General features: G+C 45.3%; 3 protein-coding genes across 7 annotated transcripts in view; all 3 read left to right on the forward strand.

Moving 5' to 3' along the window:
* LOC132473115 (receptor-type tyrosine-protein phosphatase epsilon-like) overlaps nucleotides 1-1380 on the forward strand; it is a 28129-nt gene extending 26749 nt beyond the window's left edge. For all 3 annotated transcript variants that reach the window (XM_060073092.1, XM_060073091.1, XM_060073093.1), the window contains one exon: nucleotides 1-1380. This exon is cut by the window's left edge and continues 402 nt beyond it. The gene's annotated coding sequence lies outside the window, so the exon portion shown is untranslated.
* Nucleotides 1381-1576: 196 nt separating this feature from the next.
* gnrh3 (gonadotropin-releasing hormone 3) lies at nucleotides 1577-4354 on the forward strand. 3 transcript variants are annotated; one of them, XM_060073067.1, is made up of 4 exons: nucleotides 1577-1690; nucleotides 2200-2345; nucleotides 3793-3873; nucleotides 4085-4354. In XM_060073067.1, exons 2-4 carry the CDS (start codon nucleotides 2208-2210, stop codon nucleotides 4136-4138), a joined length of 273 nt encoding a protein of 90 aa, XP_059929050.1. In that variant the 5' UTR covers nucleotides 1577-1690; nucleotides 2200-2207; the 3' UTR covers nucleotides 4139-4354. The 3 variants fall into 3 exon arrangements, with proteins under 3 accessions (XP_059929050.1, XP_059929053.1, XP_059929051.1); XM_060073070.1 differs by having other exon boundaries at nucleotides 1666-1765; XM_060073068.1 differs by having other exon boundaries at nucleotides 1672-1690; nucleotides 2203-2345.
* A 13083-nt stretch (nucleotides 4355-17437) lies between these two features.
* Nucleotides 17438-25748, forward strand: part of mgmt (O-6-methylguanine-DNA methyltransferase) — a 17160-nt gene continuing 8849 nt past the window's right edge. The window contains exons 1-2 of the mRNA XM_060073867.1: nucleotides 17438-17517; nucleotides 22025-22138. Of these exons, the coding sequence (XP_059929850.1) occupies nucleotides 17438-17517; nucleotides 22025-22138 (194 nt within the window). The remainder of the gene's footprint in view (nucleotides 17518-22024; nucleotides 22139-25748) is intronic.

The raw sequence follows: 25748 nt of genomic DNA on the forward strand, positions 1-25748 counted from the left end.
ACTTAGTAAAGGACCTGCATTCTGACTGCATAAAGAAAGACAATACCTATAGATATAGTTATAAAGAAAATGCCAGCTTTTTCTATATGTTCAAAGACGACATACGTTATTTTTTTATGTACGCTTTTATTTTGTTATCGACCATACAATGCCTTTGGTGGCTCGAGGTCTTGTTGGTTTTGCCACCCAAACATGTTTCTTTTTTTATCTTAGGATTTTTCGTTGTTTTTGGTTACTTTGTTTTAAATTGTATTTCGTGAAGCTTTTGAATTAGTAAGAACACGCCGAACTATAATAATGTTGTTTGACGATGCCTTTCAAAACCAACTTAATATTCAAGTAACTGACAAGCAAATGTTGAAATTAGGTTTTGGCTCACGGCAAAGTATTTAAATTCTCTTCAGAAAAAAAATACGTTCTTAACATATGTCAACATTTACTGCTTGTCCTTTAATTTGATTTCAGTTTAGCACTAAGTTAATTCCTATTTAATTGATTAAATTAAAAGACCTTCATAATAAAAATACAAAGGACTGTTATGAATGATGGGATTTAAACACAAGCATGTTCACATGAAGTGGTGCCATTTTGTGTATTTATTTTGTATCGATTAGAGAGACAAATCTAATCACTGAATAACTGTCACCAGGTGACACATATGTTTGTTTGTTTCCTTTGTTGTAGTCATTTTTTAATTTCAGCTTGGAAATGGGATTGTTTAATGTTAAATTTTGATTACATTACCAAACATCTTAGGAAGTTTTTAAGAAACATAACTTCAAATATTGAAATGATTGTACAATTAACTTGAATTTTTTTTTAAATCTTGCTCTGAGGAACGATTTGAACGAACTTTTTTCCAAGCTACGTGTCTTTTCATTTGCTATTTGTTTTTCATTTGTCTATTTATTTCTGTATGTATTCAATGGGTATTATTATGAATAGTTCAGCTTTCGATTGTTAGATTGGAGCCATTTTGATAATTCTGTGCAATCTTTAGTGTTATTTAACCCTAAACCTAACTCTAACCCTAACTTATGAATGTTTTCCTTGAACAATTATTCTTTGGGAATGATTTGTGATGGATCGGATTTGATTCATAGTGTACATACTAAACATCATTGAGATAATAAGTGCAGTAATAACGGGCGCCTGCGTGTGTGTGTGTGTGTGTGCGTGTGCGTGTGTGTGCGTGTGTGTGTGTGTGTGTGGTTGTGTGTGTGTTTGTGTGCGTGTGTGTGGCTAAGAAACAATGAATAATTATCAAGACCACAACTGGCATTATGATAATATAGAATAAGACTTCATGTTTCATATTTCATAAGACATTCTTCTGTTTTGCCAAATGATGACTTAAGGAAAAAATGAATACCCTACACCTCTTTTAATCTTTATACTACCAACCAAACATGTCTTTGTCAGATTAAAGGACCCAAAATATCTCCCAACAGGTTTTTTTGTGGTTGCTTTCAAACGGATGATTGTTAAGACCACCAGAAGGATGCAGGAGGTAGTAAGCACTTAGCTGGGGCCATTAGAGGTGTTGTGGGGCCCATTAGGGGCTAAATACTAACCCCACCTGGAGAGACGAGGATTAGAGTCCTGACGACTGCCTCCTTGCCGCACATATAAAAACACCCCCCCCCCGAGCCACAACACGCCACTCGCTGAAGACCGCCGAATCCACACGGTGAGTGGCTCCTAAATTAAAACGCTCTCCTTCTCTGCCTTGATTAAGTCACTGCTTTTACTTCTTTATTAATCGGTGAGCCAAACAATTATTTACCGGTTTAGGATTTACTGTTTTAATATTTTTTGCGACGGGACGTCGTTTTTTTAGTGTCCCGTTTGATATTAAGTAATTAGTTGAATGAAGTTATAAAAGATAATAACTGAACAATAGGATTTTAGGATCCAGTTGATTATTTTTGTATATCATCAGCACTAACTGACAGAAGGTAGAATTAATATTAAAATAACAAGCTTATGCTTCAGTTCATTCTGGTTTCAAAACTACGGAAACTTTAATATAGATATGCATATTAATGCATTTTTTGAATTACATGTTATTTTCCTCTCCCAGGCAGCGATGGGGAGAGGGAAATGCTGGAAACTGCATAGTGATCCAAACTATATCATCATATAAACATGGGTGTGTATTATTTCTTAATGTGATGGTGGTGTCTTCCCTCTCCCCAGCAGCAGCAATGAAGAGCAGCAGCAAAGTGACGGTGCAGGTGTTTTTCCTGTTGCTGGTGTTGCAGGTGACCCTCACCCAGCACTGGTCGTACGGCTGGCTGCCGGGGGGGAAGAGAAGTGTGGGAGAGCTGGAAGCCACCATCAGGGTAAACGATCCTCCTCCTCCACCCAACATCTCCACCTCTCCCTCCTGTAATCAGAAAGCTCTTCTATTGCTATATATGTACATGAGATTCATTAAGCGACCTTGGGTACCTTGAAAGGCGCTATATAAATTGAATTTATTATTATTATTATTATTATTATTACTGCAACATATATTGCGATTATTGAATTGAATTGAATTGAAAAAGTTTTTATTTCAAACAAGTAAATAATAATAAAAAATAATAATAATAATAAACAATCAAATAAATGAAACAAGTGGACAGTTACAATAAAGTAATGTTTACACACAATGAAAACCACAAAAGAAGAAACTGTCTTACACTTGCTTTACCTGTTCGAATTATGCATACACAATGGAAGTATTTCGTACATTGTGATATATGATATACATCAATTACAATTACAATTAGGGCATTTAGCAGACGCTTTTATCCAAATCGACTTACATCAGTTAATACACACATTGACACACCGACGACGGCAGAGTCAACCATGCAAGGCGACATCCAGCTCGTCAGGAGCAGTTAGGGTTAAGTGTCTTGCTCAGCGACACATCAACACTCAGCTAGGAGGAGCTGGGGATCGAACTAGCAACGTTTCAGTTACAAGACAACTGCTCTACCTCCTGAGCTAAGCCAACCTAAACATCAACATCATGAATATATGCCCTTCATTCACTTACATCAGATGCACTTTATGGAACTCTGTTTATTACTCCGTTAATAAACAACAGGTATGGGTTGGATGGTACATACAGGTGGTTAGACAGTGTATACAGAGATGTCATTACAGGTCATTAAGGAGCGTGGTGGGTTAGACTCTGATTAAAGAGACAGGTCATTAAGGAGCAATGGATAGAAGATCATGGGAGTTAAGGAACTAAGGCACAGGTAAGGGTTTCATAGTGGTTAAGATCCATGAAGTTAAAAAGCCAGTAGGGCTATGAAAGTGGGTAAGAAACCGGTCATTAAGGACCAGATAGGGGTTAGACACTGGTTATGACATTGGTCATTCAGGAGCAGATAGGGGTTAGATGGTGGATAAGAGACAGGTCATTAAGGAGAGGGTAGGGGTAAGACAGTGGTTACGATACAGGTCATGAGGGAGCAGGTAGGGGTTGGACAGTGGGTAAGAAAAATATCTTTGAGGTGAAGGCAGGGGTTGCACAGTGGTTAAGATACAGGTCATCGAGGAGCAGGCAGGGTTGGAAATGATTAAGATACAGGTCATGAAGGACTAGGTAGGGGTTAAACAGTGGGTAAGAGATGGGTAATTGATACATCTTGCTCAAGGATCAACACAGAAAGACTGAGGACATTTCGGGATCGCACCTGTAGCCTTTCAATAAAGAATACAACCCCGCCCTTCCTATTGGTATAAACTCAACTCTATTATGTTGTTGAGTTGTTGTGTCCTCTCCTGCAGATGATGGGGACGGGTGGTGAGGTACCTCTTATGGAAGATCCCCGAGATCCTGCCCTGGAGAGACTGAGACCATACAGTCTGGTAAGTGCCCGCGATACATAATTTATCGGCAAATGTCTCCTTAAATTGTGCAATATTAATGCAAGCATTGTCTTGCCGTGTGCACTCAACAGAGCATGGGCAAATCTGTTTACCGTCGGCTGTTTTGTTTTTCTCCACATGTGCGGCTAAACAGGCGATGCGTGCCGTCGCTTATCATATATTTATCTGATTTAATTACGTTTCTCTTTAGGTCAACGATGACGCCGTTCGCTTCCAGAAGAAGAAAAGGTTGCTACATGACTGACAGAAAAAAATTCTGAAAAGAGCGGGAAATAGAGCGGCGCCTTGGTGAACACCCACAATTGGTTGATTGTTCCAGAATACAGTTTTTTCTTTATATTTTAATGTTTGCTTTAACGTCATCACTGTACGTCTGCATAGCTATTGTGGATCTTTGTAGATCTATCCCACATGTAAAATTGTAAAGACCTTAATAAAATGTTTAAAAGACGTTGCACAACTTGGTTCATTTTCTTTGCTCAAAAGCCACGGTGATGTATTCACTCTCTGCCTCCGTCCTGGGCTGAATCTCAGATGAATTGCCGCCATAACGTTCGACATAACCGACAAGCATGACAAACTCGGCGCTACAAGCATCTTAGCACAACAACAGATGGCAATTAAGCCAATTTATTAGAAATCAATGACTTAATTGCATTTGTTACAGTGTAAGTAATTCCATTTTCTGTTAGGCCAACCGTGTGTGAACACCTGAGCGGGGGGAGGGGGGCTACAGTAGGTGACTGTGGAGTCTGTGGTTTCTCCTCTATAACCGCCAGCTCAAATATATTAAACTTATTTTTAAGATGTCCGCTGTCTGTCTGCTAATGTAGGATAACTTTCATTCTTAACACATAATGGTAAAACTTATATATTTTTTTACTCCATTAGCCTATACTATTTTACGTGTGTGTAGGTGTATAAGTGTGAGTGTAATTGTGAGTGTGTGTGTGTGTGTGTGTGTGTGTGTGTGTGTGTGTGTGTATGTGCGTGTGTGTGTGTGTGTACGCACGTTTGCATTAAATCCATGTTCATTATGAAATTGGAATATGTTGTACATCAAGAAGCGAAAGGGCCCTTTTTTTTTTTAAAGAGAACTCATTTTCCCGCGAAACCCCCACAGACAAGATGGAGGCGTGCTAATCGCGTGGTGCATAAGGGGCCCCGGATTCACGAACTGTGCTGACACCGGGGGGAGGCCCCTGTATTGTTAGCGCGCGGTTGTAATGCACACCAGTCAACTCCCAAAACCCCCCGACCCCTCTACCGTCTGGGACAAGATGGAGAGAGCGCTCTAAGAAAAAAAAAATCAGCAGAGGAGAGAATAAAAAGAGAGAAATTAAAAAGCACATTCCACCGCATAACCCGAACAATGGCGGTGTCAATTTGTGATAGGCTACTTCACATCATCGGGTTTAATATGCACGCTTGTAATTTGCATGAGACTATCTCTTTAATTTTTTTTATGTCTTTTGATGAGGACATAGGGCTGCTGGAGAACTTTTTAAAAGTAGTCCCAATGCATATCTCTCCTTAGTTTCGTCTAACAAAGATATTGAAGGAAATGTTAATTTAATGGGTATATATTTCCACTGAAGATTCATCCAGCTCAAATGTAGCCTATATTTATGCCATAAAAACAATATTATTTATGTACAATACTTTGATGACTTCCTTAAGTGAAAGTAGTATGCAGGATTAATATTATTGCATAAAAAAATATGAGGTAAACCATTCACAACTTACTTCACGCCATTATTCTTAATATAACACTTTAAATTTGATTAGAGTTTACTTTTCCCGTTATTTCTTAAAAGGCAATGCAGCCAATCTCTCCCAATTCCCTTCAAATAATCCCCAAGCATTTACTGCAAAGCCCAGGTTGAACTTTCCCAGTGTCCTCATCAACGAGCTGCTTAATTGCACGTATAGCGAGACAACGAAACCTGCTGGTATCTATGTTTCCAAATTTGATTTAACCTCACTTTCTCCTTCTCGGAACCCCCGGTGGATATTCACTTTGTTTACCTCAAATTAAACTTCATATTGTTTACAGCCTCCCGGTCCCTGAACATTTTATAGCATTTTAGAATTATTTATTTATTTATTTTTGTAATGATTGTAGAGTTGGGAATCATTTGAATGTTGCCCTCATCTGCATGAAAATTATATAATTAACTTTTGATTAACCAGCTCAGTTGAGTTGCTCTCCCCCTATGCACACCGGAGGGTAGCACCCACCCGCATTTTAATGACTGCTTTCCAATTGAGTGGCGACCTTTTCATCAAAGAGCCGCAACTGGGGCTAAACAACGGTAGAAAATAATCACGCTGCAAACAATAGAGCGGGGGCTACGATGTCATCCTTAAATATAACAACAAACGTGAAAGCAGCCGCCACCGTATAGCGCTCCGCGGCGTATTGTCTTACCCGGCTCTGGAGGTCACGTTCACTGGCATACGGAGCAGGGAGAGGACAGAGGAAGCCCAGAATGGCCCATTGTTTCATGTCCTTGCTCTGAGGAATAATAACATTATGAAGGGCAGGACATTTTTTGATACTTAGAGTTTTGTGTGTGCGTTTGTGCGTGTGCTCGTGCGTGTGCCTTTGCGTTTGTTTTTGTGTTCGAGCGTAAGTGTTCATGTGCGTGTATTCATGCGTGTGCGTGCTTTGCGCGTCTGTGTGTTTGTGTGTGTGTATGTGCGGGGGGGATGTGTGTGCGTGGGTGAGTGTTCATGCCTTACGTGTCCTCATGCGTGTGCATGTTGCGTGCGCTTGTGTGTGTTTGTGTGTGCGTGAGTGTGTGTGTGCCGGTCATTTAGTATCCAAAACAGAACAGATTTGGATAATGGATAAGGGTGGTGGTGGGGAGGGGGGGGTCGACCGATGGCCATTCCAAGGATAGGGCCTGTCTCGCATTAATGCACCTGTCAATCACGAACACCGCTGGCAGATGTGCATCCTAGCATAGATAACCATCACATAGACATATAAGAACTCTATCATATCCATAATACAGTTTCTCATTTCATCACAATTACTCCGAGCCACTAGTGCGGTTTTTTTTTACCAATGAGTGGCGGGGAAACTTTTATTGAAGCAAAGTGTATAATGAAGTCATTTTCCAGGTGCTTGTTGTGGCTCTTATTATGAACGGAATGATAATTTCCCCTAGAGGAATCTGGGCCTGAATATCAATTGAAGTTTAGTGTGGGTCTTGCTATGTTGCCGCGGGCTATAGTAGAAGGCAAAGTCATCTTCAGAGACCGTCTAAATGTCAGGGAGGTCTTCAAACACGTTTTTTTTTCTTTTCCTGGGCCCTTCTCAAAGAGGACTTTGGAAATAGTCTCTCTTGTTGGAGGTGAAGGGGAGGAAAGAAAAACGTAAGACATTGTTCTGTCTGAGGAGTGAGGATTATAAAAAGAAAAAAGCATATTAGATCAAATACATTCAATAATTTAAGGTTCACATTTATTTTATTATTTTTTTTGTTATTCCTCTGTGCTGGTAAATAATTCCAGACGACAGTAGGCTACTTATCGTATTTTAAATGTAGTCTTGTCAAGAGTCAACGGTGGCTGCCTTGTCGTGTGTGTGTATGTCCACATGGTGTCACTCTTGAGCCGTCTGAGTCAGCTCACATCTCGGCTCGAGTCTCCCAACAATTCCATCGCTGTCCATAAAGTAGAGGGTTCAATACAACGATTTCAATCAATCATCTATTGCTGCTATAGTATTTGTCGTTTCTTTTCTGTGGGCTTTCTCGCAGATTTAAGCGTGCTTGTCCTTAATTTCGCCACGTGTCAGATATCAAATGAAAACGTTCAAATACTTTGACATATAGGTCAGACTCTGTTTTATAATGTGTCTATTTGAGTTATTTAAAATGATTAGATCACTTTTCTATTATTTTAATTTAAACTGTTAAGTATGATAACGTTTATGTTATCATTTCATTTAGGCACAGGAAGTACAGCAAAGCTATACGTTAGCATACAAAATCGTGGATGTTCTTCCCGCTTCGCTGGCAGGGAACCTTCCTGTTGTGATCTGACTTCTTTCCTTTGATCAAAGAACACTGTAAAAGCACTGGGAAAAGGAGAAGGTATGAAATATAAATGAATACAGCTGTGTTTTGATGGATACGTCTCAAAGTATCCCAGTAAGAGACTGCTAAAGGCCGGGAAATCTGTTTGTGTTGTGGAAATAGGCTCATCCTCGCTGGTTTCGTTACCAGATATCATCTTGGGTAGCTTTTCACTTCGTATTTGAGAGATCCTTTGTTGGCAAAGAGCTCATCTTCCATCCGTGCTCTTGTAGGAAACTGTTCCAAGAAGCGGCGGTTCGTAATATATATCATTAATGATACTAGATCCTTTGTTTGGTCTTGAAGCCATCTTCTGAAACGAACACCATCTACGAAAGGATGATATTTATTATTTTTTCCGCGGATAGACACCCCAAAAAAATCTCTTCTCACAGACAGAATGAGATCTTGGATTTGATGATTTGGAAGCTTTGTCACAAGTAATGTGTGCGATTCCGTGGCCTTCCCTAAACCCCATGTGGGAGCGGTGACTCATTTTGTAGTTTGAAAGTTGATGCTGTGCTGTAAAAACGAACGTTCCCATCGGAATCAGAGAGAAGAACTATCGCACAATTCCCACCAACCTGACAGAACCACAGATGAACTCATTACTCACGCTACAAGTCTTTAATAAACAAATACACAGATAATAATGACACAAGCACACAGTTAGGATCCGTCTTGACTGTGCCACGTCTATGGCAAACTTTAAATCAAATGTAATTCAAAGGCTCTAATCCTTTTAGGAGCCAGTTAGCTGCGTCTCTTTCGGGATATGGTGCAACGTCTCAGGACGGCTGGAGGTAGGAAAACTTTCTCTTTCTATTTTTTTGTATTCAGGGCCTTTATTAGCCTCCCCGCTAACTGCTGGTTACCCAGAATGCACGGGGGCCACCTCTGCTGGGACCGGGGGCTTCAGATCCTGTCAGAGAGGGGTCGCGCTAACTGACTGTAATCTTTGGGGGTGTCCCAATCCTCCTGACCCACATCTAAGGCAGGATCCATCCCCCTAACTTACCCCCAACCCCTCCCTCCCTCTTCAGTCTGCCCTCTCCCCAACGGCCCACCTCAGTCACGCCTCCACCCTAAGCTCACCACCTCCACCCCCGGCCTCATCCAACGCCGCTGTGATGCAAACCCCCACCCCACAGTACCGCTTCTCCAACCCCCCCCCCCCCCCCCCCACACATCTCCAGTGGCTCCAACCCCTTGTCCGACTGGCCAAAGCAAGGAATAATTCCCAGCTAACCCCACCACCACCACCACCACCACCACCCCAGCCCATGCACGCCGTCCTAGCGGCAATTAGCAGCGTACGCCAAGCTGCGTCGCACCAAACCCCCCGGATCTCTGGGTCTTTCCTCCCGTTCGCCCGCGTCTCAAGCCCCGGATCATGAGACTCCAGCAAGACTTCAAGGCAAACTATGCAATTAGACAAAATAATGATAATGTCTTGTAGTGGGGGGTGAGTGGGGGGGGGGTGGGACAACAGGGAAGCTGAAACAGACTACTGGTGTGAGGGCGGGTGGGGGGGGGGGGGGGGGTGGTGCCGGTTAGTAGGGGGGTGTAATTTGTACGCTGAGATGCAGATAGGAGGCCGAATCAGACTGATTATCAGAACATATGATGAATTACATTCTGGCTCTAATTATCCCCCTGCTTTTATATGCAAAGCGAATGGGAGTCTTTTTTTTTGCTTGTTCTGTGGTCAGCCGACTGTGGACATCACACTGGCCTTGTGTCTTTCTACTTCCTCTAAAGAACCGTGGCGAGGGGCTCACTCATTTGGGGAAGGCAGGGGGAGATCCAGCAACACTTTTTGTGCTTTTCTTCCTTCGTGGCTTTAATGAGGGGTAGGCTACTTTCAGCAGAGATATTTAACTCGGGGTGCAGCCAGAAATGGAGGAAAATAAAAAGAGAAAATGATGGAGTAGCGGTGGGGGGGGGCTGTGCAGTTTGGATGTTTGACCGGCGCAGATGTGTTGACGCCAAGAGTCCAAGCAAACAGAAGCCGGAAAAAAGGGAAGACGAGCGACGACTAAAAGCTCACGTAACGAGAGAGTTCGGGCCAAACGGTTTGAACTTGAGGGGTTGAAACTAGCGTAGCAACACAATGCACCCAAAGTACGGCGCCCCGCCTATCACAAAGTGCAGCTCATCTTCCCTCTCCGGCTGAGAGCGGCAGGACCATTCCTATAGTCTTTTACACGGGGTGGTTTAAAAAGCGGATATTTCGCTGGGTGTTGTGCAAAACGAACCGGCAGTCCCAGGAGCTGCGGCGAACTTCACCTTGGCGGAGTAACGCTGTGATATTCTGTTTATTCTTCACTCACTTCATTTTACTCTGAGAAAATCCTCCAGAGATGGCTTATCTTGGAGCTGGAACAGGTGCACTCTAATTTACTCCTATTGCTTGGGGAGCCCAGAGGCCCCTGTAGAGAAGAAAGTAGCGGAGTTCTCTCTCTCTCTCTCTCTCTCTCTCTCTCTCTCTCTCTCTCTCTCTCTCTCTCTCTCTCTCTCTCTCCACACTGTACAGCACAAACAGCCAGAGAAAGAGCATTTAATCGAAAAGAGAGAGGGGAAGAGAAGTGTGAGCTTTTGAGCGCTGCCATATCGTTTGGATGCAGGAAATGTTGTTTTCTTCCAAATATATATAAATACATATATACAGGGGCGAGGGTGTGGATGGTGGAAAGAGCTTTGAGATTTATTTAGTTGCACTTGTAAGACGCTGTATACTTTGTTGGAAAGTCGTTGGGGAACTTGTTGGTCCATCTTTGCCTCATGCAGAATTTTTCAATGGAAATTTTGCAGTGCTGCATTTTCATTCAAGAAAATATTTTCCAAAAGATTACACTGGGATGTGATATGTATGGGTTAAAGTGTGCTTAGCGTTTCAACACAACAGGCTGTTTGCTCTGGTAATGTGAGACAGTTTTTAAGCAGCAACAAAAACCAAACAAACAAAGCAACAACAACTTTGGTGCGTCACACACTCGTATTGCTCCACACTTTGAGAGAGAGCCAAGCTTTCAACTTGTTCAAATTTACTCTCCCAATTTTCTCTTTTCTCTCTGGTTTTTGAAGAGTGGAGATGGTATGTTATTTGTTCGGTATATTATAGGTCTGAATTCAGTCAGTATTTTTGTTTTGTGTTGTGCTTCCCGTGGGAATTATGCAATCAAAGCAGATGCCTCCAGCAGTCTAGAAAGCTCCCCTTGTGAATAACAGAAACCCTTGTACACAGCACTTTTTTTGTATGTGTGTATGAGGGAGGGGAGGGGGCCATGACAACAAAGCCAATATATGGCATTGTTTTCTCTATACCTGTATGCTCTACTACCACTTTTTTTTAAAACAGCATAACCACATAACCTGGCATTTATATTTAGCTAAAAATAGTCTGAATAATAATATCGGAGACTGGTGGCCCTCTCTCGTTCAAAAGGTCATTTGAATACGGGAATGGCACCGTAACTGCGGGCAAGGCGACTGATGCAACAGAGGTTCAATTGACGCTGAACTTGAGTCTGGAGAATAAAAGCAAAAATAATAATAAAGACTCGAAATTGGGCTTCTGATGGAATTCCTCAAAGCACAAATCCAAAAAACACAAAACAGACTCTGTGAAGAATGAAAGCAACAGCGCAGAGACAAAAGGCACAGATGGGGAGCTATGGTGGTGGTGGTGGTGGTGGTACTGCTGCTGGTTGTGGTGGAGGAGGAGGGTGGAGGATCAACAAAAATAAAAGCCACAGCACAAGGACAACTATAGAAAAATATCATATAGACTTTTAATGAGTGTGGCCCGCCCCCAAGCCTTACGTTTTTAATCACCTTTCCGTGTGACAGAATGCGAGCGGCCAGATTGTATATGCTAGAGGGACCCTCAGTTCTTGTCAAGTCAAGAGCATTTGAAGCAATCAATACCTGTCTATCCCGTGGCACACTCATAGTTGGCCATTAGGAAGGAGCTGCTTAAAGTAGGGCTCAGCCAATACCATTAGCCTTCGCCTAAGGGCAGTTCCATTCCTTAGTCAGTGTAGGCACCTGCCCCCTCACCCCCTCCACCTCACCCCCTTAACCCCTCCGCCCCTCCCCCCACCATTAAGAGCCTCCCCGGGGACATCATTTGGACACATCGGCCAAAGAGCACTTCTTTATTCCCTCTCTCTTCTCTCTCTGGCTCCACCGAAAATCAATACATCTCCCCCTTTTTTCTTATTTTCACAATTTTGCCTCCATATTATTCTCCTTTCTCGCTGCTGCCAGAAACCCTTGGACTATCATGTTTTTTTTATTTTTTGGTCTTTTTTTATTTATTTTGTCTTCTGTTTTATCTACAATTTCCTTTTGACTAATGCCTCCAGTGTTGGTGTTTGAAATAGAATGAGGAAATAATTAAATTATCCTCTCCTGAAAGTCATACCTAGCAGAGGTCCCACAGTTATTCAAATACTGTAGGGCATGTTTGATCTTACAGCTTACACTTGCTCTGTTTTGATCCTATATATATACTTTGTGTGTGTGTGTGTGTGTGTGTGTGTGTGTGTGTGTGTGTGTGTGTGTGTGTGTGTGTGTGTGTGTGTGTGTGTGTGTGTGTGTGTGTGTGTGTGTGTGTGTGTGTGTGTGTGTGCGTGTGTGTGTGCGTGTGTGTGTGTGAGTACCTATAAGACAGTTTTTTCTTGCCTAACTAATGTTTTTGTTTAGAAAGTTTTCCACAAACACTTGACAGTTGGTTTTGAAGTTTGATGTGTGACCAATCGACCCTCAATCGTCTCCTAAGTACTGTCTGAATGAGTTCCTATTTCTATCCATCTCACTCATGTTATGTTGCACAACTAGAAAAGTTCAGTATATTAGGATTTATTTCATTTCACTCCAAGGCAACTGCCACTAGCTGGAACAACTATTAAAGTGACCTTAGAAAGGTGTCTTCAGTCAGTCCTGCTCCCCCCCCCCCCCCCCCCTTTTTGCCTCTATTTCTAAAAGACACAGGGAAAAACAATGGCTTCTGCCTTTAAATCTCAGCCAGAGCTGTTTACAATAATAACTAGAGTGGTAGCCCGGTTCCGCAGCACTGGCGATTCCTGTGGCCGCCTGTATCGATTGCTAGGGGTCCTAATGAGCCGCCGCCGAGCTATGGCTAATGGTGTTGTGTCTGGTGTCCGCGGTAAACGCCCACACCGAGATTATCATTCCCAGGAGGCGCTGGGAGAGGTTTGGCTGGCCCAGGCCCTCAGGGTGCTAGCGACACACTTCAGAGGTCAAGGTAAAGGATCAAATGAACAGCCATGCCTAGGACCTAGCTTTGATGGACGCTGCTGCTATACTGTAGCTACAATACACTGTAACCTAGCTTTGATGGACAATGTTGCTATACTGTAGCTACAATACACTGTAACCTAGCTTTGATGGACATCGCTGCTATGCTGTAGCTACAATACACTGTAACCTAGCTTTGATGGACACTGCTTATATGCTATAGCTACAATACACTGTAACCGAGCCTTGATGGACACCACTGCTATACTGTAGCTAAAAAACACTGTAACCTAGCTTTGATGGACACCACTGCTAACCCCCCTAATAATAACCCTCCTTTGAAGAATTTATAGGAACACAATGGGTGCCATAGTGACAAACATGTTAGTCTTACAACAAGCTAACATCTAAAGTACACATTTAAGAATAAAAACATATAATTTTCCATGGTGATGAGGTGATGGCTGGGGAACAAGCTGGTGGCCTTCAGCTTGGGCAGCCTGGTGTATGGTCATGACTTTACTGTCTGTTACACTGTATCCACATTACTATAAGCTGTATTCTAGACTATAGTGTACACACTATGCTGTATATACAATACTGTACCATAGTATCATCACTGTGCTTGACCCCCTGCATTATTTACAATACACTGTATCAGACACTATACTGTATTTACACAATGCTTAGTTTGGTATTTGTGCTATACTGTTTCTACACTATGTGAAGCATTCAGCTTGTACTGTACAATCCTTCAATATAATATACTCTATAATATATGTACTTTAGTATACATGATGTACTCCTAGAGAGTTCTATAGAAGACTCTTAAATCGGATTGATAATCGGTGCATTCAAATTGCTGCATGCTGTTTACTTTTCAGGAGTACCCGTTGAATGTTTTTACTACTTTTTTGCGTGTGTGCATGTGCGTGTGTGTTTGATAACCAGTCCTGCCAGTATAACAGCCTAATTGTAATAATTTGTTGCCGCTCTGGTTCCTGTACTTGTGTTCTCACAGCAGTAGTTGTAAAAAGAGAAAAAAAAAACGTCTATGACCAGAGCAATCGGAGAGAGGACACAGGGAACAACTGCCTAAATCTTTTAAAGAGAGCTCTGAGGACAGCAAGCCTGACAGACTGATAATGGGTTATTTGACTTTGGGGATGGCCCTGGCAAAAATACTGGCGCCCCCTTCCGATACCCCTGGCAGCCATTGTCCTTTCATAAGCCTTGGCATTCTGTCCGACTTGAGCGCCGTCCAAAAAGTTTAGCTGATTCCGAAGATAAGTGCCCACCAGACACTCTCTGGTGTCTTCAGAGAAGGTGGATTCTTTTTTTTTCGTACGTCTTTCTGTTTCCGTGAAGTTTTCGGGCAGTGTGTGTCAGTCCGCATAAACCGAGCGTCCAAGTGAGGACTCATTTCCCCTCTCGCTTTTTTTTTTTCTCTCTCTCGCCCCCAATGGGAGCATTTATCGGTTTTGATATTCTGATTCACACACACACACACGCACCCACACACACACCCTCACACTCACACATTCACACACACACACGCACACACACACACACACGTGCACAACCGCAAAGTGGGGTCCATTCTAATGAAGTCCCGGCCCGACGTCAGGAGTCAGAAGTGTGTTTGGAGTCACACTGCCTGCATGTCCTGGCAAATGCTGAGCATGTAAAACAGATCTGTCAATTATTCAACATGAGCAGGCGGATGTATGGAGTGACACAGGGGGTGGACAGGGGCCCACTAAGCCTCAGGCAGATGGGGGGCCCTGCTTTGATGTGTGTGCGGGCCCACAGAGTGGAGCAAGGTGCACTGGGTAATACGCCCTGGAACCACCCACACCCCTACCCCGAGCCTAACGCACCGTCCACCGATACACCCACGCACCCACCACCACGTTCCTCCTGATTCACCCTGACCAGACTCTCGACACCCACCGGGCTTTAGACGGTTAGCATGAGATAAGGCGGTACTTATTCATACTATTCATCGCAGTCGGAGGATTTCGGGCCTCACAGCATCACGCACAGGACCGTAGTGGAACTTAAAGAGATTTGGAAATGATCAATTAGAAACAAGCATATGACTGCAAGGAAGAGTAAAACAAATAGAGACAATAGGAGTAAATGTGGACCCACCGGCAAACTGTACAAGAGGTTTATTATTTCTTTAATAATTTGCTTACTTATCTTCGAGTGCAAACACATACACACACACACACACACACACACACAGATATGCTTGAACACACACGTGAACATCCTATGCATCCTGTATCCTACATCCTATATGTTCCAGTTTAGAGACCCCCCCCCCGACCCCTTAAGATCCACAGACTTATCCTGGACTCGCCTCGGGGGGTCCGTGACTCCGGATTCGCCGTCATTCTCCTGGTTCTCAGGCTGGCTGAATCTATAGTCCACATTATTAACCAGTTGCTCCTGAGTCCTTGGTATTCGTTTTGTATTTTTTTTTCATATGCATTTCTATTTCTGTTATTTCTGTTTTCCATGTTTTTTCTATTTTATATCAGTATTATAATTAGCATTATTTTATTCATGTGTTTGGCAGCGTATTTGTCTTTCCCCCTTTCCCTTCGCACACGTCGATTGCATTTCCTTGAACATTAATGTGTGAAAAGTGCAACATAAATGTTTCACTTAAAATAGGGCTTATGTTTGATTGATTTATTGATTTAACTCACCTGTACACACACACACACACACACACAAACATACGCTCACAGTCATATGCATGTGAATATATTTATATATATATATACACACAAACACACACACACACAGACACACACACACACACACACACACACACACACACACACACACACACACACACACACACACACACACACACACAATCACAGGACATGAATGACATGAGGAAAAACACAAACCCTTTGAACACACACAAACACACACACACACACACACAGACACACACACACCTGCTAAGCTTAATTTACCCACCAGCTAAACAAGAGGTAGGCAGCAGTTGTTGCAGATAATAAAGATTTAAATTGCTGATTTTGTTTCCAGTGCCACAGGAATGACACGACTCATTCACACGATGAATAGGAAAAGTTCCCCTCTCCAGAGTCCCCCCGCGCGCGCGTACAATAGCCTGGCTTAATTACATTAAGTTTGGCGAAGAGGCGAGCCGACGGGCTGACATTTTGTTACGCCACGAGTGCTCCTTCCAATAACAATGGAGCCCCAAACAAGACCTAATTAATATGCATAGCGGAGCCAGTGAACTTAATTGTCAAGTTGCCTTTATCAACCTGTCAAAGGATTGACAATTAAAACAGCTTTCGTTAAAACTTTAATGAGCGCGCCCGAGTAGCAGAGTCGCACGGCAAGGGTAGGTAGAGAGCAGACACAGGCTTTATCCGTCATGAGAGACGCTACAAGACAACCCAGACATTATTATTTCCTATCAGGATAAAACTATGCAAATCATGTGATGCATTTTTAAATAATCAGCCAATGAGTGATATTTAATTTATCGCCTATACTCTTAGAATGAATATTTAACGCTGTTTTTAAGTTGATGAATTCATTAAATCAGTTGGCCACTGATGAGGATGAGGATGACGACGATGAGGTGGACGAACTGACAAAAGTAACCTCTGAACTATGTATTCTTCTATCTATCGGGTCAAATATTTTTTGCGCTGAATCTCCTGCCGTTTCAGTTTCCCCTGAAATCCGACTTAAGTATCGGGATTCTTTCTGCTCCAGCAAGTAGCGTTCAGGAGTTCATGTTTCTTCCCTCCTCTTCCCCCTCCGGTTTCCCGGCCGGTCTCATCATTTACCCGGCCGGGGCCGTGGAGCGAGGGGTGCGGCGCGGGGTGGTGGTGTATACGGCGGCCCCTGTAGTTTTTCTCCTCCAGGTTGACACCATCATGTCTATGTTCCAGGGGAGATGTCGGAGGGTGTTGGGTGGTGGTGGTGGTGGTGGTGGTGGTGGTGGTGGTGGTGGTGGTGGTGGTGGTGGTTGTCGGTGGGCTGGGGTTCTGGGGGGGGTGGGGGGGGGGGAGAAAAAAAAGTGCTGACTCACCGCCGGTGCGCTAGTTGTTGTTCTCCCTTACAGATGTGACCGTTAATAGGCCCGCATCCATAACCATTAGTGTGTCTCAGTGCACAGGTACCCGATGGGCCCCGTGCGCCTGCCATTTGGTCTCGGTTCACCGTGCTCGCCTGCAGATGTGAGCGCCACGCACACCTGCTCTGGGTGGGTTTGTGGGGGGCTGGGGATGGAGGGGAGCCGGGGGGGGGGGGGGGGGGGGGGGGGGGGGGGGCGACGGTGGGTTTGGGTTTTTTGGGGGTGGGGGGGCGGGGGGGTTTTGAGGAGGGGGGGGGGGTTGGGCTGGTTGTAGGGAGTTGGTGGGAACAGACCGGCTCCATCCGTCACAGCTCACGCCTCTGAGCGCGCTCTGTCGGAACAAGGCCTTGGTTCCGGTCCAGCGGCCCTCAGACTGGAGGTCAGTGGCCGTCCCTCTCTTGCCGCGGACCCCGGCCCCCGCTATGAATCATACCCTCCCCGTTCTCTCTAACTCTCTACACCACCCCCCCCTTCCCTCTCTCTCTCTCTCTCTCTCTCTCTCTCTCTCTCTCTCTCTCTCTCTCTCTCTCTCGTGTCCCTCGTCCAATTTTGGTGCGTGCCCACTCTTCGCTCTGCCACAACCCTTAAGCCCCTCGTGGCTGTTCACACTCTCTCTCTCTCTCTCTCTCTCTCTCTCTCTCTCTCTCTGACTCTCTCTCTCTGACTCTCTCTCTCTCTCTCTCTCTCTCTCTCTTCCTACTCTCTCTCTCTCTCTCTCTCTCTCTTCCTACTCTCTCTCTCTCTCTCTCTCTCTCTCTCTCTCTGACTCTCTCTCTCTCTCTCTCTCTCTCTCTCGCCCCCTCCCTCCCAGGCTGGCTCAGGTGGGGCTCAGGTAGGGACGGCACCTTAAAGGGAGAACACACACTAATGACTGTGTTCCATCGCATCATACACTTCCTCTGAGCACACACACACACAGACACACACACACACAAACAAACACACACACAAAAACACACACACCCAAAAACACAAAAACACATACAAGACAAGACACACCACACACACACACGCCCACGAAACTTGTGTGGGTCTGTGGCGGGCATCAGGCCATGCTTCACACTACATTTGTTGATGTGTGCATGCATGTGCACGTCTCACGCCAGCCTGCCTCCCATCAAGCCCTAATGAGGCCAGCTGGCTCTGGGCTCGGACAAAACCAAACTGCAGCCCCGTCTCTCCTCGTACACCACCCCCCACCCACCCACCCACCCACCCACGACCACCACCGCCACCCTCACCCACCACCCTCACACACACACACACACACACTCACAGTCCAGCATTTCCCTCTTCACCAGATATCTTGAAGATCCACGGACGACTGAACACACACACAGCAGATTGGGGAGAGAATGGACAGTGTGTGTATGTTTTTGTGTGTGTTTGTTAAAAATGTACCGCACAGCAGATCCGCTCTCTTGGCCAGGGCCGGAGCTAGGGTCCGGAGAGTCCACGTCTGAAATGCCCAACCCGGCCCCCCCTTTTGCCATCCCTTCCCCCTCCCCGACAGACCTCCGCCCCACCCGCCTCTATTCAAGTTGCTAACTTGCTGCTCTAGCACCACCAGCACCACCAACACCACCCCCAGTGTGTTCTCTACATCTTCAGCAAGGCACGGCGGTGATGTCAAGGTCTCGCTGTTCGGAGCAGACATGGATAAGAGGGGGAACACCCCCAGGCGATGTCCAGGGAATACACAGCGTCTGACGATGGAGAGTACCGCAAAAGAACCACAGCCAACTATGCTACACATAAGGGTGTAGAAAATATAAACCCCCCCCTACGCATGAAAGAGCAAAGAAAGCATTTCATGTCAACCATGTGAAGATTTCAGTTTAGAAATATAAGAGAAATATATATCTAGAGATGTTAGTACAATATATGTAAGTACATTGGATATATTATTGTTGCAACATCCAGTTTAGAGATATAAGAACATTATATATAATATAAATATAACTACAATGTAGGTAAGTACATTGATTTATTATTGTTGCAGCATCCAGTTAATGCTTATAATCATTGACTGACACAATTAGTTTGTATGCGAAGAAAAAGTGATGTAATTTTTTTCTTCTTTTCTTGTTTTTTGTTAACAAGGGCCAAAGAGCCCAGTGAGGAGATTCATGTTGTCTAGGCTGTGACTTGGCACAGACATAGCTCCATGTGGATGGCTAATTCTCCAGCTCTTTCTCATTGTCTCCTTGACAACTAATAACACACTTCCTTTGAGTCACGCACACAACGAAACAGACCACGCACACACAACACCACAAAAACACATGCGCGCATTAGTAAATTTGCAGGTTCAAGCACACACTCGAATGCATGCAATCTGTTCGCACACACGTGCAAAATATATTTTACCCTGACGAGCCGAATGCACACACATGCACAAGCACACTTCCTCTTGTCTCGAAATCTCTGCATGCTAACAGCAAGGTGCTCACACTTGTTCTCAATAAGCAAAGACACGCACATACACATCATCATAAACATGAATTATAGATATTCACATTCACATACATTTCGACCTTTGCCAGATTTTATACCAAGTGACTGTGGCGTGTGTGCAGTTGATTGCTGGTTTATGCAGCCTTACCTGACGAGTGATGGGCGATTCGTGAATGATTTGCATTGTGCGATCAGGTACCTACGATCATATTTGTAAGTGATGATTGTTCATTTCATTCTTTAATTCTTGGGCATTACTTTTATGATCTGCTAAGTACGATCTCTATCTGCACATGATTTGTTCTTCTTTATTTTTCGTTCTTTCTTTTCTGTTTTGTTCATCATTTTATAGGGACTACCAAAAATGTATGACCTACCAGTCCGACCCACTTTGCCCTGCTAAATGATTTGTTAAACCGATTCGTCTTTTTGTGGTGTTTGCATGTTTACATGTGTGTACTAAAGCAGATCCTCAGACACAGATGCATTGTTTATTATGTGCCAAAATAAACTAAATTAGGGCGATGATGAAAACTATTAAAATTAGAAGGTTGACTCATGGCTCCGATACTTTTATTTTATTTTATTACGTTTATTTTATCGATGCATCTTTTAGCTTTTGATTGATCTGTCTTTTATTAATCTAAATTGACTACAAAAATGAGCAGTACATAACAGTGTTTCTTAAAGAAACAACTTGTCGGAGTACAAAATATCTGTAGGAATGCGAAAGAGAAATATATATATATATATATATATATATATATATATATATATATATATATATATATATGCCTACAAACACAGACACCGCACAAAACAGAAGGCTCTATACGCGTTCATACATTCTGAGAAGAGGCATGCCCTCTTGCTTGCCCTTCCCCTCGCCCCTACCCCCAGTGTGTCCGATCAGCACCCACATCTCCTCCGTTCCCCAGCCAAAGAGAGCAGCCAGCTAGCATGTGAGCCTTTCTTGCCTGGGAAAAGAGCCTACTTGAGGGAGCACCTTTAACTGGTAGCCCTGGGGTGCTTACTGGGGGTTTGGTCCTGCCAGGGGGCAGGGAAACAGGCAGTGGCTCTGGGAACACACACACACACACACACACACACACACACACACACACGCACACACACACACACACACACACACACACACACACACACCACACACACACACACGCCACACACACACACCAACACACACCTCCACCCCAAGCAGCAGCAGCAGACACTGCTATCCTTTCTGTCCACTGATTATGAAGCGCGTCCCATTCGGGTGCCTTTAGGTGCCCCCCAGGCTACCCTCAGCCTCCCTCTCCTCTGCTCCTGGAGCAGCGTCGAGGGAGACCACTGAAGAGCAAGAGAGAAGGGGGAGTAGCAGGGAGACGCCGGGAGAATCCTGAAGAGCTGCGCGTTTCATTCTCCCACTCGTTTCATATCCAGACGATTCTTCGTTTTTCTTTCTTCTGTTCGTGTTCAAGTTTCAAGCTGGTTTGAGAAATTTGGAGTACGAAAAAAAAAAAAAAAATGAATGTTCTTGTCAGAATGTTTACCGCGTCCAAGTGGAATTTGTTTCCACCCCACCCACCCACCCAACATCCCCCCCCTTATGCCCCTGTAGATTCATCTTTGTTTATTCCTGGTGTACTCAAACATGTCTCAGTTGCTAAGATACTGAGGAGACGGCGTAGCGGCCGATGAAACATGATCTGATTTGTATGTGCCGCTGGAGCTGAGCAGGGACGAGGTCTCAGCACCTGGGCTCCAACTATAACCCCGGCTTGAGTTATGGCCACGTCCCGGGTCTCCAAAAGCCCTCTGGCATCAACTGTCTCCGCAAGGATGTGTGTCTGTGTGTGTGTGTGTGGGGGGGGGGGGGGGGGGGGGGGGGGTGTGTGGTGTGTGTCTTCATGTGTATGAGTGCGTGAGTGCGTACATGAAAACTTCCTCCAAAAAAGTCCCCCAGAAAATCAAAAAAGAATGAGGAGGAGGGGGAAAAAATCATAAACTAATGAGCCCATTTAGTGGCCCAGCACCTGACTTGGCCCGTGATCTCGCAGAGACATTAGAAGCAATTTGCCATCGACTTCGGGGCTCACGTCCCAAACGTTATCAATGAGCTTGTCAGGTAGCGGCCTAACCTCCTTTGTTCCCGGCTCCACCCCTCGCTCTGCTCCAGTCCCCGCGCCGCGTCCCCGGGGCCCACGCCCGGGAACCGCCGGCATGATGTCACACACCTGTTTGGCTGGAGGCTGCGGCCCCTGCCGACGGAGCTCGGGCCCCTGGGTGTCGCGTTGGCACCCCTTGCTCCACTCCCTCCCCTCCACTCCCTCCCTCCCTCCCTCCCTCCTCCACCTACCCACCCTCCGTCGCCGCTGCCTGCTACGCCCCGTGGATGTGTCAGGATGGCAGATGATGGTGGGGGGGGGGAGGCCGTGCAGCTGCTTGGTTAAGGGGAGTGCCAAGGGCGCTCGTTTCCTGTGGTGAGTTTTAATTTGCTCTAACCCGGCGTCTCTGCACAGAACCCCGGCCCAGTACAACCCCCCCCCCCCCCCCAACCCGCAGGCCCCCGCCCCAACACACACACACACACACACTCCCACCCCCCGCCCCCGTCCCGCCACAGAGGCGCAGGCATATGTATGCAGGAAGACATGCAGGGAGGCAGCCTACGCACCTGCACCACGCGCACAAACACAATGCATACTGGTGTATGGACGCACACCCTGGCACACACACACACGCACACACACGCACGCACACACACACACACACACACACACACACACACACACACACACACACACACACACACACACACACATCCATAAACATATGAATACACACATACACACATACACTACTGACACATTGAAACACAGGTATACAATGGGGACCATAAGTCACCTAGTGACTCATTTTCACACACGCACACACTCACACCCACACGTTGTCACCTGAAGGTCCCTGGTCCTGGGAGTCGACAGCTCCCTGCTGACCAGATGGAAGTGAGTTCAGGAGATGAAAAGAACGAGAGGGGAAGAAAAACGACAGACTAAAGAATTGGAATCACACATTTCCAAAAACAACAAAAAAATACGAAATAATGCAAAAAACAAACTGTTGGGCTCATCACACGATCTCAACACCAGCAGTACCTCTTCACAGTAAAAATATATACGGGCTGCCTTCTCCTCGGGTCGGCCTCGCTGGAAAGTGACAAGTCACAACCCCCCGCTGACAGCCGCACGTGCGGCGAGGACTGCTATTCTATGCAAGGCGGCCCCATGTCTCTTGACATCTGCTGTGCCGTTGTCACCGGCAACTTAAATCCCCATTGATCAGACGAGAGAGCGAATTCGGGTTGGTGGTGGTGGTGGTGGTGTTTTTCTTCTCTTTTTTTTTCAAGGCTCCCACTTTGCGAACAAACCCATTTTCACACGGGGCACACGAACATACCTGACAGTTACACCCAAACAAGCAGCCGCTGTTTACTCGAGAACAAACAACAGCGACAGCAGCAACCAGCGAATCTATTCTCAATACACACATCACCCCAGACGAAAAAGAGATTCAATTTTCGCCCTACCGGGAGTGTTCAATTTTTTTTCTCCCCCCCCACCCTTTTTTTTCTTTCCTTACCCGCCAACATTTTTTCCCGCCTCTTTCCCCCATCGTGTCAAGGACAGCCACCTTTGATGCTAGCATCTAATATACAAGGCTAAAGAAACAGAGTTAGCTGTGCGCTGACAGATAAAACAGTGCAAGACGCCATTACCCTGCAAAGCGGCATAATGAGGGGACCTGAGCGCGCGGAAGACAGGAGCTCGCTTGAATTACCGCGCTCTCTCATGCCAAGGTGCGAGCGTTTTGACAGCTTTCCTAGGCTGCGCACAACACATTACCATACCGCCATACCGCCATCGCTCTGTAGTGGCCAAACGAGACGCTTTGATGAAAACATAACTGGGAAACTGGGAGATGTGTGTCGGTGTGTGTGTTTGTGCGTGTGTGTGTGTGTGTGTGCGTGTGTGTGTTTGTGAGTGTTTGTAAGTGTATATGTTTATTAGTGTTTGTCTTGACGCAAGTATTTGTGTGTGCACACACAGACACACACGTGTCTTTACATAAGTGTGTGTCTGTGTTTGTGTTTGTGTGTGACAACAAAGACCCGACACCAATGGAAAGCATGCAGTGTCAAACTGCAACTTTATGTTCTCTAATTACCAGGTAGGTTACACATATTAGCAAGCATGCTCTTGTTGACTGACACATGAAGCTGTTTGTTTAGCTTATTTGCTTGTTTTCTTTCCCCCCATCCGATCCAATCCATTTACGTCGATTCCAACTGTCACCCAGACCTGGCAGTTGACAAACACAACACTTCTCAAAACAACCTCAAACATGGAGGCCAATGGGACTATGTCTGTTTTAAACCACCTCACCAGCGCATGAACGTGGTTAGCTGGTTTTCTAGTCATTCATGTAGGAGGGTTGGATATGTAGATATTTGAGTAACAACACACATTGAAACATCCTCTCAAAACGGAGGTTAAGGGGACAATTTCAGTTTTGGCAGTTTAGCTCTTTCATGCAGTTAGCCAGTTAGCTTGTCGTCCATATACTAAACGAGTAAAGGGTTTTGATTTGGATCTTTGACAAAGAAAAACACAAAAAATAGATGTTTAGAACATTAACGTGGTTAGCTACTTGAATCGATCAGAGTACGAGGCTTATTGGTTCTTCGACAAATCACACTTCTCAAATGGAGGTCAACTGGACAATGACAGTTTTAGCGGTTTAGCACATTAGCCTGCTAAGCTAGTTAGCTAACGGGGAGTGTTGGTGTTTGGATTCGTGACAAAACATCTCTTGGAGGGCAACGGGACAATGTCAGCCTTAAACCGTTTAACCAGCGCACTAACGTGGTTACAGCTAGTTAGCTAGTCGTCCCGTATTCTGACGGAGTCGGGGGGGGGGGGGGGGTTTGATGTTCGGATCTCTGGCAAGGACGGCTCGTACCCGGCGCTGGCACGCTACTGTGCCGCAGTATGATGCTGACTCTGGGTCTTAACGACAGGCTAAACGAAGCGGGCGTTACGGCCCCCTGGATAGGTCATTACTCGTCCGTGGCCAAGAGCTAAACTGGAGCAGGGCTTTTAAAGAGGAGAGCAGGTGTGTTTCACCATAGGGCTGGAGCACAGCCCAAGACCAAACAGCCTTAACGGTCTTTATCTCCTTCATAATGAGGCCACGCTCTCTCTCTCTCTCTCTCTCTCTCTCTCTCTCTCTCTCTCTCTCTCTCTCTCTCTCTCTCTCTCTCTCTCTCTCCGCTCTCTCTCTCTCTCTCTCTCTCCCACACACATACACAGCACAGTGCTGCTACTGCTGCCCACATGGACTGCTGCTGGAGGTATAGAGAGGACCCCCACACACACACACACACACACACACACACATACACACACACCCATACGACCCCCCCCCAACACACACACACACACACACTCATACACACACACGCCCCTACCATCACCGCCGTCACCCCCCCGCATAAATGGTGACACTTCAAAATGACCCGCGCCCCAAGCGACGCGGGTGGGGGGTGTGGAAGACAGGGAGGGGGGGGATGTCATGAATATCTATAGACAGCCGTCGAGGCATGGCTCTCCGCTCTCGTTTCTCTGTGAGTTTCCCTTAAAATACACCTTGAACGCCCAGGTGAGAGAATAAAAAAAAAAGAAGTATGAAAGTCACACGCGGCGGGGAGGAAATGGACTTGAGTAAAGACCAGTAGTGTGTTTAAAATGTCTTGCTTGATCGTTTAGGAGTTTAAGTCACCATTGGTAAGTAACAATGGTTTACAGAACATCCTGATGTGTGTGTGTGTTTGTGTACGTGTG

The sequence above is a fragment of the Gadus macrocephalus genome, chromosome 15 (assembly GCF_031168955.1).
Source record: "Gadus macrocephalus chromosome 15, ASM3116895v1".
Classification (NCBI taxonomy): Eukaryota; Metazoa; Chordata; class Actinopteri; order Gadiformes; family Gadidae; genus Gadus; species Gadus macrocephalus.

Bases quoted from the DNA above. Each gene is read 5' to 3' on its own strand.
- gnrh3 (XM_060073067.1), top strand. From the start codon at position 2,208: ATGAAGAGCAGCAGCAAAGTGACGGTGCAGGTGTTTTTCCTGTTGCTG. The intron at 2,346-3,792 runs GTAAACGATCCT...CCTCTCCTGCAG, and splicing joins AGCTGGAAGCCACCATCAGG to ATGATGGGGACGGGTGGTGA. The intron at 3,874-4,084 runs GTAAGTGCCCGC...GTTTCTCTTTAG, and splicing joins GACTGAGACCATACAGTCTG to GTCAACGATGACGCCGTTCG.